The sequence below is a fragment of the Musca autumnalis genome, unplaced genomic scaffold (genome assembly GCF_047663935.1).
Source record: "Musca autumnalis isolate F117 unplaced genomic scaffold, ASM4766393v1 scaffold_4, whole genome shotgun sequence".
In the NCBI taxonomy this organism is placed as follows: Eukaryota; Metazoa; Arthropoda; class Insecta; order Diptera; family Muscidae; genus Musca; species Musca autumnalis.
The window spans coordinates 214,437,558-214,449,163 of NW_027411977.1; the positions used below are offsets into that span (position 1 = coordinate 214,437,558).

At 36.0% G+C, this 11,606-nt stretch overlaps 1 protein-coding gene across 1 annotated transcript; it reads right to left on the reverse strand.

The window, feature by feature from the left end:
• Nucleotides 1-601: 601 nt before the first annotated feature.
• Jhbp6 (Juvenile hormone binding protein 6) lies at nt 602-9,926 on the reverse strand. The gene is made up of 6 exons (XM_073984114.1): nt 9,723-9,926; nt 5,735-5,827; nt 5,511-5,664; nt 2,949-3,082; nt 2,732-2,881; nt 602-1,035 (listed from the first exon to the last, which is right to left on the reverse strand). The coding sequence occupies exons 1-6, from the start codon at nt 9,811-9,813 to the stop codon at nt 827-829; spliced, it is 831 nt and encodes a 276-aa protein (XP_073840215.1). The 5' UTR covers nt 9,814-9,926; the 3' UTR covers nt 602-826.
• Nucleotides 9,927-11,606: the final 1,680 nt, after the last annotated feature.

Here is an 11,606-nt window from a genome sequence, read left to right on the forward strand (position 1 = left end):
TTCAGCCAGGGCTGAATTGAAGATTTCCTATAGAAATCATCATTCAGCCAGGGCTGAATTGAAGATTTCCTATAGAAATCATCATTCAGCCAGGGCTGAATTGAAGATTTCCTATAGAAATCATCATTCAGCCAGGGCTGAATTGAAGATTTCCTATAGAAATCATCATTCAGCCAGGGCTGAATTGAAGATTTCCTATAGAAATCATCATTCAGCCAGGGCTGAATTGAAGATTTCCTATAGAAATCATCATTCAGCCAGGCCTGAATTGAAGATTTCCTATAGAAATCATCATTCAGCCAGGGCTGAATTGAAGATTTCCTATAGAAATTGAGAATACGTTTGCCCCTCATATTTCTCATCCTGGCAAACTACTTAACCATGAACTCGCGCTTCGCTATCCATAAAACTGCAGCACGAAATACAAATGTATGTCTCAATCAGACAGCATTACAGATTTTGTGGATAAGAACTTAATTGATCGTTGGTGTTTCGGTCACGAAAACCCATTTCGGTCAATACGCAACGAAGAAGTAAACAAATTAATGTCAGCTGCAATGGCGAGTGCAGTTTGGAGGCTATCAGAATGGAAACACTTTAATTTTTTGTATACCAAATTAACAAGAAATTTGTTTTATTTCGAAATTGTTTCCAAAAATTCTCAAACAAGTGGCTTAAAAATAAAAAATATGTACATAAACATCTTAACCAAGAAATTAATTACGTTAAACATCACTTATGGAGGAGTATGTGTTGTTCTTCAGCACCCTCCCATCCACCCACACACACACAAACTCTTTCGTACACTCCTTTCAAAATTTTTCCATTACGGTTTCTTTGGCTGTTTCTGTTTGCTGCTGCCATACAATTGTTCTGGAGTGGGTATATCTTCAACAAAGAAGTTCGCCGGTATAAAATGAAAGATTTTCCGCAAAACATCCAGCAGGATATCTTCAATTGTTTGTGTAATTACGGTGTACAAGGCATCGGTTAGCATACGCCAATTGTCATTAAAGAATTTATTTGTACTGTCCTCTGCAATGCAAAGAGAAAAGAGAGAGTGAGAGAGAAGGATTAAGCAGTGTCATAATGATATTAGTTTCTATAGGAAATCTTCAATTCAGCTTGGCTGAATGAAGGTTTCTATAGGAAATCTTCAATTCAGCTTGGCTGAATGACGGTTTCTATAGGAAATCTTCAATTCAGCTTGGCTGAATGACGGTTTCTATAGGAAATCTTCAATTCAGCTTGGCTGAATGACGGTTTCTATAGGAAATCTTCAATTCAGCTTGGCTGAATGAAGGTTTCTATAGGAAATCTTCAATTCAGCTTGGCTGAATGAAGGCTTCTATAGGAAATCTTCAATTCAGCTTGGCTGAATGAAGGTTTCTATAGGAAATCTTCAATTCAGCTTGGCTGAATGAAGGTTTCTATAGGAAATCTTCAATTCAGCTTGGCTGAATGAAGGTTTCTATAGGAAATCTTCAATTCAGCTTGGCTGAATGAATATTTCTATAGGAAATCTTCAATTCAGCTTGGCTGAATGAATATTTCTATAGGAAATCTTCAATTCAGCTTGGCTGAATGAATGTTTCTATAGGAAATCTTCAATTCAGCTCGGCTGAATGAATGTTTCTATAGGAAATCTTCAATTCAGCTCGGAAGAATGAATGTTTCTATAGGAAATCTTTAATTCAGCTCAGCTGAATGAAGGTTTCTTTAGGAAATCTTCAATTCAGTTCAGCTGAATGATGGTTTCTATAGGAAATCTTCAATTCAGCTTGGCTGAATGATGGTTTCTATAGGAAATCTTCAATTCAGCTCGGATGAATGATGGTTTCTATAGGAAATCTTCAATTAGCTCAGCTGAATGAAGGTTTCTATAGGAAATCTTCAATTAGCTCAGCTGAATGAAGGTTTCTATAGGAAGTCTTCAATTCAGCCTGGCTGAATTAAGGGTTCTATAGGAAATCTTCAATTCAGCCTGGCTGAATTAAGGGTTCTATAGGAAATCTTCAATTCAGCCTGGCTGAATTAAGGTTTCTATAGGAAATCTTCAATTCAGCCTGGCTGAATTAAGGTTTCTATAGGAAATCTTCAATTCAGCCTGGCTGAATTAAGGGTTCTATAGGAAATCTTCAATTCAGCCTGGCTGAATTAAGGGTTCTATAGGAAATCTTCAATTCAGCCTGGCTGAATTAAGGTTTCTATAGGAAATCTTCAATTCAGCCTGGCTGAATTAAGGTTTCTATAGGAAATCTTCAATTCAGCCTGGCTGAATTAAGGTTTCTATAGGAAATCTTCAATTCAGCCTGGCTGAATTAAGGTTTCTATGGGAAATCTTCAATTCAGCCTGGCTGAATTAAGGTTTCTATAAGAAATCTTCAATTCAGCCTGGCTGAAGTAAGGTTTCTATAGGAAATCTTCAATTCAGCCTGGCTGAATTAAGGTTTCTTTAGGAAATCTTCAATTCAGCCTGGCTGAATTAAGGTTTCTATAGGAAATCTTCAATTCAGCCAGGCTGAATTAAGGTTTCTATAGGAAATCTTCAATTCAGCCAGGCTGAATTAATTCATAGAAGACAACAAGGTCATTGAAAACCTCAAGGTATTCTCATACAATATCACAATGACTTCTCATTGAAGACCATTCTCAAGCTTACCTAATGGTCTTCTATGAGAACGCCTTGTGATCTTCTTAAAGAGAGCTGTCTTGTACTGTTCTTACTTACCCAATTGCTTTTGGCCATTGAAAAGATTTGAAAAATATGATTTGAGGCCTTCCAATTTGAAATCAACATCGGTGGTGGTTACATTATAGAATGTGAAACCACCTTTCGAATACAACTTGGTTTTGGTACGCATGACAACGGTCATATTATCTGAAAACAGAAAACCAAAATTTTCACTATACTGAAAGAAAGTAGCTTAAAAAATGCACTCTCTTACCCGCATCCAAGAAAACTTCACCACGACCATTTAACGGGATCAATAGAATACGTCCAAATAAGCTATAATCTCCCTTTAGCTTCATCACGGGCAATACGAATGTGGTCTTCCAGCTGTAGTCCTTGGGATACACACTAAAGAGGGAAATAAAAAAACAAGTAAAAAAGCATTAAGTTCGGCCGGGCCGAACTTTTCATACCCTCCACCATAAAATATTCATTCCTGTCCCCAACTTTAAGTGAGTACGTTAAAATGTCAGATAATGTACATAAAATGCTTCATTCGGGAGGCCCTTTTTTATGGTGCCTATATCTAACTGTTGAAAATTTTTGGTGGGCTAGAAATTGGGAGGTACTGTTATATAGGGGTTATAATAAAACATGGGCCTATGTTGACAGTTTTTGATGGGAGCCTTTAATGTCAAATAACTCCTAATTCGGTTAAAAAATTTAGCTAGAATCCTCTAAATATCGAAAATCGGTACATAACGTGGGAACTTCAAATGTCATTAAAAATATGAAAAATATGAACTTAAATGAACAATTTTTGTTGCAGAATTTTTGTTGACTTTTAAATTTCAAATTACAGAAAGTTCGTCCAAAAAATAAAGCTAAGGTACGGAAAATCGGGAGGTTTGTTTTGGGGCTATACAAAAACATGGACCTACGTTCGGTTAAACATTTTAAGTAAAATCCTCAAAGTACCGAAAATAGGGAAGTATCATTATATTGGGGCTATGTTGAAAATTGTTGATGCAGATGTGTGGTGACCACTACAACCTTCAAATGTCAAATTACAGTTAGTTCTGTTAAAAATTGTAGCTAAAATTGCCAAATTACTGAAAATTGGGAGGTACCGTTACATGGGAGCTATATCCGAACATGGACCTATGTTGACAATTTTTGATGGAGAGGTGTTGTGACCACTAAAAACTTCAAATGTCAAATTACTGCTTGTTCGGTTCAATATTGTAGCTAAAATCATCAAATTACTGAAAATCGGGAGGTACCGTTATATGGGGGCTTTCTTGACAATATTTGGTGGAGAGGTGTGGTGACCACTAAGAATTTCAAATGTCAAATGTTCAAATTACAGATATTTCGGTTAAAACTTGATGGTAAAATTCTCAAAATACCTGAAATCGGGCGGTAACGTTATATGGGGGCTGTTCCAAAACATGGACCTATGTCCACTAGTTATATAAGTTTATTGATATTTAAGAACCCTAAATGTCAATTGATAGCTAAAACGGTCTGAAAATGTAGATAAAAACGTCAAAATGGCGTAAATCGGGGGTACCGTTATATGGGGGCTATACCAAAACTTGGACCTAGGTCCACAACTTTTGTTATATAAGTTTAGTTACACTTAAGAACCCTAAATGTCAAATTATAGCTATATCGGTCTGAAAATGTAGCTAAAAACGTCAAAATACCGTAAATCGGGAGGTACCGTTATATGGGGCTATACCAAAACGTGGACCTATGTCCACAAGTTTTGTCACAAAAGTTTATTGACATTTAAGAACTTCAAATGTCAAATTATAGCTAAATCGGTCTGAAAATGTAGCTAAACCCGTCAAAATACCGTAAATCGGGGGTACCGTTATATGGGGGCTATACCAATACGTGGGCCTATGTCCACAACTTTTGTTATATAAGTTTATTGACTTTTAAGAACCCTAAATGTCAAATTATAGCTAAATCGGTCTGAAAATGTAGCTAAACCCGTCAAAATACCGTAAATCGGGAGGTACCGTTATATGGGGGCTATACCAATACGTGGACCTATGTCCACAACTTTTGTTATATAAGTTTATTGACTTTTAAGAACCCCAAATGTCAAATTATAGCTACATCGGTCTGAAAATGTAGCTAAAAACGTCAAAATACCGCAAATCGGGGGGTACCGTTATATGGGGGCTATACCAAAACGTGGGCCTATGTCCACAACTTTTGTTATATAAGTTTATTGATACTTAAGAACCCTAAATTTCAAATTATAGCTAAATCGGTCTAAAAATGTAGCTAAAAACGTCAAAATACCGCAAATCGGGAGGTACCGTTATATGGGGGCTATACCAAAACGTGGACCTACGTCCACAAGTTTTGTTATATATGTTTGTTGACACTTAAGAACCCTAAATGTCAAATTATAGCCAAATCGGTCTGAAAATGTAGCTAAAAACTTCAAAATACCGTAAATCGGGGGGTACCGTTATATGGAGGCTATACCAAAACGTGGACCGATATAGCCCATCATCGAACTTGACCTGCCTGCAAACAAAAGACGCAATTTCCCAAAATTTCAGCGTCCTATCTCTATTTTTGTGGATGCTAGAGTGATTACCACAGACGGACGGACGGACGGACGGACGGACGGACGTGCTCAGATCGACTTAGAATTTTACCCTGATCAAGAATATATATACTTTATAGGGTCGCAAATGAGTATTTCAATGCGTTACAAACGGAAAAACAAACTTAATATACCCTCCATACTATGGTGGAGGGTATAATAATCATAATATTCCTCCCTCTCTTCTCTCTTTTTCACACTTACATACTCTCCAATACGTGCGTGTGGCCAAAGCCAATAATTTGTACATTGGCCAATTCCACCTTTAAGTTAATGGCATTACTATTGCCCTGGGTAATTTTAATACGATTCAGCAGGAATGGATCGAAACTTTTAATGCTATCCAAACCGGGAATACCTATGAAAATGGAATTTAATTTTTTGTTAATTACCGCCCGATTTGATTTCAAAAGGCTTTGGTCTCTCACCATCATTCAATTTATCGAACAGCTTCTGTATACTCTCCGTCGAACAATTGACAAAGTTTTTATCCGCAATTCTGCATGACTTGATGTAATCTGCTGTTGAAGAAGTGTTAATAAATTTTATAAATTTTAAATTTCGGGGTTGAAGTTAGCATTGAATGGAAATATTATTAGAGTATAAAGCAGATGTGGGGGAAATGTATAGTTACTTGTAAAAATATTAAAGATAAATCATATATACTTTTAAAATAGAGGATTCTAAAGTAAAATATTTTGTAATATTTTATCCAAACTTATTCGAAAATGGGCAAAATCGGTCCAGTTCTCCGTATTTTTCCAGAAAATGGTGTGCACGATAACCCTCGAATGGTTTAAGGACCGATTGGGTCCAAACTTGACACATCGTAATATTTCCTCCAGACATATATCCGCATTGAATTTGGGCAATTTTTTAGGCAACTTCTGGTAGCAAAACGTAGATTTTTTAAGAATTTTTTTTCAGATAACGTCAGGCCACAAAACGAGGATTGTAAACAATATTTTTCAAGCAACTTCGGGCCACAAAACGTGGATTTTTTTAAAGAATATTTTTCAGACAACTTCAAGCCACGGAACGTGGATTTTTTAAAGAATATTTTTCAGGCAACTTCAGGCCACAAAACGTGGATTTTTTAAAGAATATTTTTCAGGCAACTTCAGGCCACAAAACGTGGATTTTTTAAAGAATATTTTTCAGGCAACTTCAGGCCACAAAACGTGGATTTTTTAAAGAATATTTTTCAGGCAACTTCAGGCCACAAAACGTGGATTTTTTAAAGAATATTTTTCAGGATTTTTTAAAGAAAAATTTTCAGGCCACTTTAGGGCAAAAAACGTGATTTTTTAAAGAAAAATTTTCAGGCCACTTTAGGGCACAAAACGTGATTTTTTTAGAATAATTTTCAAGTTACTTCAGACCACAAACGTGGATTTTTTAAAGAAAAATTTTCAGGCCACTTTAGGGCACAAAACGTGATTTTTTTAGAATAATTTTCAGGTTACTTCAGACCACAAACGTGGATTTTTTAAAGAAAAATTTTCAGGCCACTTTAGGGCACAAAACGTGATTTTTTTAGAATAATTATACCCTCAGCCTTTAGGCTAAAGAGGGTATTTACACTTTGATACGACCAAAAATGTGCCTCATCGAAATAATGGTTTTAGACCCCAAGTATGTTTGTACGATATCCGTTTCAAACAATTTTGAGTAGATCTAGCAATGTCCGTCCGTCTGTCTGTCTGTCTGTCGGTCTGTCTGGCTGGCTGGTGCGCACGATAACTCTCGAACGGATCAATCGATTCGGTTCAAATTTTGGGTATCGAAATATTTTGTCCAGATTCGATTTAAGTTCGAAGATGGGCCATATAGGTCCACTCCTTCAGGTACCTCCCCCACAAATGTTCAAAAATTGTCGCAAAACTTGTGCGCACGATAACTCTTGTAGGGAATAACCGATTTGGTCCATACTTTGCACATAGTGTAATTTCTACCAAACTTAGATTAGGTTCCAATATGGACTCAATCGGTCCACTCCTTCGGGTACCTCCCACACAAAATTTCGGAAAAGTTCAGTTTAGGACCTGGTCTCGAATCGCTTTGATTTTTGTTTACGCAAGTTGTATTCGCTGTCCTCTATACGACCCTGTAAGTTTCATTAGGGGCAAGTCCATACTTCCTGAGAAAATAGCCTGAAAGTTACAAAAAACCCTATGACACCGTGTGTAGTGGTTGGAACGCAAGATAACTCTCGAACGGATCTGCCGATTCGGTCCAAAATTTGGCTTTCGTAATATTTTGTCCAAACTTAGTTTAAGTTCGAAGGTGGGCTATATCGATCCACTCCTTCCGGTACCTCCCCCACAAAAGTTCGAAAATGTTCGGAAAATTTGAGCGCACGATAACTCTTGAAGGAAGTAACCGATTTGATCCATACTTTGCACATCGTGAAATTTCTACTAAACTTAGATGAAATTCCAAAATAGACACAATCGGTCCACTCCTTCGGGTACCACCCACACAAAATTTCAGATAAGTTCAGATTAGGACCTGCTCTCGAATCGCTTTGATTTTTGTTGCAACAACTTGTATTCGTTGCCCACCATACGGCGGTACAAGTTTCATCAGGGGCAAGTCCATTCTTCTTGAGAAAATAGCCTGAAATATGCAAAAAGCCCCTATAACACCGTGTGTAGTGGATGGAGCGCAAGATAACTCTCGAACGGATGTGCCGATTCGGTCCAAATTTTGGCCTCCGTAATATTGTGTCCAAACATAGTTTAAGTTCGAAGATAAGCCATATCGGTCACTCCTTCAGGTACCTCCCCCGCAAAAGTTCAAAAATGTTCGGAAAAATTGTGCGCACGATAACTCTTAAGGGGAGTGACCGATGTAATCCATACTTTGCACATCCTAATATATCTACCAGATATAGATCATGTTCGAATATGGACTGTATTTGTCTACTCCTTCTGGTACCTCTCACACACAATTTCGGATAAGTTCACTTTCATTTTTGTTGAAGCGATTTGCATTCGCTTCCTCCATTACGACGGTAAAAGTTTTTTCAGGGGCATGTCCATATTTCTTAGGAAAACAGCCCGAAAGGTTACAAAAATCCCTATAACTCTCGAGCTGTTCAACCGATTTGGTCCAACATTTGGTCTGTGTCATATTATATCCAAACTTAGTTTCATGGGGCAATACCGGTCCACAACTTCTAGGACGATATCACTTGAATGGGGCAACCAATTTTGTCTACAATTTGGATCTCCTAATATTTTGTCAAAATTTAATTTAACTTCTAAAATGGCCCATATCGGTCCTCCCTAAAGGTACCTCCCCCACAAAGGTTCAACATTTGTGTCTTAGTGCAGTTAACTACTAATCCACATTTTTGTCGGCAAGTTCAAATGTCGCAAAAGGGCCACAAAATTCTGAAGAGATCTTAAATACATTCGATCTGTCCGTAGGTGAAAGTTTCACTTCACATTGGGTGAGGGTATATATCTGTCGGCAAAGCCGACTGACTCTTTTTTACTTGTTTTCAGGTTACTTCAGACCACAAACGTGGATTTTTTAAAGAATAATTTTCAGGCAACTTCAGGCCTCCAAACGCGGACTTTTCAAAGAATAATTTTCAGGCAACTTCAGGCTACAACATTTGGATTTTTAAAGAATATTTGGCATACGGCCAAACGTGTGCCTCATCGAAATAACGGCTTTAGACTCCAAGTATGTTTGGACGAAATTCGTTTTAGACCATTTGTAGTATACTTCACTGCAACTGGTGGTGGGGGTATACAAATTTCGACCCGGGCGTTTTTACGCCGTTCTTACTTTTTGAATAATATCTTGATGTAAAAAAATTCTTCTAGGATTTTTTGATTTAAACAATAAATATTTTCCTAGGTTTCATATCGTCGATTTTTTAAAAAAAAGTATTTTTAAATGACCCAATATGTAGGCTCTTTAAAAAATATTTTTGGCAGAAAAAATTGCAAGGACCAATGAATAAAAATTGAATTTTTTAGTTATTTTTTTAATATTATTTTTTCTGAACAATGGTGTCCATAAACCTTTATTTTTTTTTTTGTTTTTTTTTTTTTTATAAAATTTCTCAAGGACAACATGGACACAAATAATTTATAATAATTTTTCATGCATCATAAATTTTTAAAAATTACTTTCCAAGAACATGGATTTTGAAACAATTGTTTTAAGAAACTACAAATAATGGATTTTTAAGGAATATTAATATGAACCAAAAAACTAGAGAGCGTGGTTTTAAAGATTTTTTTACGAATATTTTTAAGAACAACATTTTTAAACACTTTGTTTACCACCATAGAACAATAAATATTAAATTTTTATCTATGTCTGTGTGCCTCATTTCCATAAATTAATCTTTGAATATAATTGATTAACTTAATTCTTGCCTCAATTACCACTTACGCGGATCGGTTAAAAATTTTTCTTCACAGTAAACATTAACAGCAAAACAAAATAGGACAACAAAAATACTGAATTTAATGTTCATTAACATTTTTAATTTAATTATAATTTAATAAACCAATATTTATTTCAATTGCACAAAACACCTAAAGCCGTTTAAGTCCCAAATCGACAACTTAAACCGAAAACGATCGCCAGATAACTGATATCTACGGCAACTAAAAAGCCAAGAATTTGCCTAAGAAAATAATATTCAATTACAACGCTTGGCACGCTTGGCAAAGAAACAACAATTCAATATAAAGGAAAAATCAAAACAAACAGAAAAATCCATGGGAAAATACACTAAACAACATTGAAAGCGATCAACAACAACAACAGTAACAACTACTACAGAAAAGCAAAAGTGTCGCAATTACACAGTGCTACAGTGAAAATTTGCAGGGGTTCTAATGCATAAATTCGGTTTTGTGGGAGTCCACAGAAGACGAAAATACCTTTGGTTTCTTTGGGTCACTTCGGTTTTTCATTTTATAACGGTAAATGTAGTGAAAAATGGGCTTTCTTGAATTTTCAACTTTAAACGAACATTACTTCTTTTTTCCACAACCGATTTGCACACACTGTTTTTCAATTTAAAGGGGAGAGTTATGCCTTTCGAACACGCCATAGATTTTTAAAATCGGTTAACAAATGGCTAAGTAATAGTGGTTTAAGTGTGACAAAAACGCATTAAAAAACAGTAAAACGTTTTCCCTTGTGCTCTATGCTGCGTAAACGACACCTAACGGTACAATTTTTTCTGTTAACAAGTAGGAAATTTAGTTGGCTTTCCAAAATGGGAAAAACCAACGAAATCGGTTGAAAAATGAATGCGTTATGGCATTTTTTGTGTTTCAACTTTTTGGTTTTTTTCATATTTTCCTTTATAAAACATTGATACCTAGTGCGTAATTGTTAAGCAGGATAATCACAATTAGAATCATACATGATAAGATACCCATCTTTTATAAAGGAAAATATGAAAAAACCCAAAAAGTTGAAACACAAAAACTGCCATAACGCATTCATTTTTCAACCGATTTCGTTGATTTTTCCCATTTTGGAAAGCCAACTAAATTTCCTACTTGTTAACAGTAAATAATTGTACCGTTAGGTGTCGTTTACGCAGCATAGATCATAAGGAAAAACGTTTTACTGTTTTTTAATGCGTTTTTGTCATACTTAAACCACTATTACTTAGCCATTTGTTAACCGATTTTAAAAATCTATGGCTTGTTCGAAAGGCATTACTCTCCTCTTTATAATGAAAAACAGTGTGTGCAAATAGGTTGTGGAAAAAAGAAGTAATGTCCGTTTAAATTTGAAAATCCAAGAAAGCCCATTTTTCACTACATTTACCGTTATAAAATGAAAAACCGAAGTGGCCCAAAGAAACCAAAGGTATTTTCGTCTTCTGTGGACTCCCACAAAACCGAATTTATGCATCAGAAATCCTGCAAAAAAATTTTGTCCACTTTTGTATCACAGTGTTATTTTGCGATCAAATGCTGGTTTTTGAAGCAGCAAGTGCCACCACAGCTTGGCTCATTTATGCTGCAAGTTTTATTCTGTCTTTCTTCTTCACAGCCATTAGGCCACTAAGTTAGTGGACCGGCCAACCATTCATGAATGCCTGCACTTCGCTGCACGCAGCTTAGAGCTAGTCAATGCAGCATTTAGTGGCTTTGTAAACCAAAATTAAAAATCAAAAGCCAAAGCCAAAAAGAAGAGAGTGAGAAAAACTTGAAAATTGCATGAATGCTAGACACATAACTTGTTGTTGTTTACAATTTCGTCATAGACTGGCCAACAAGAAGTGGTTAAAAAACCGCTATACTTGCA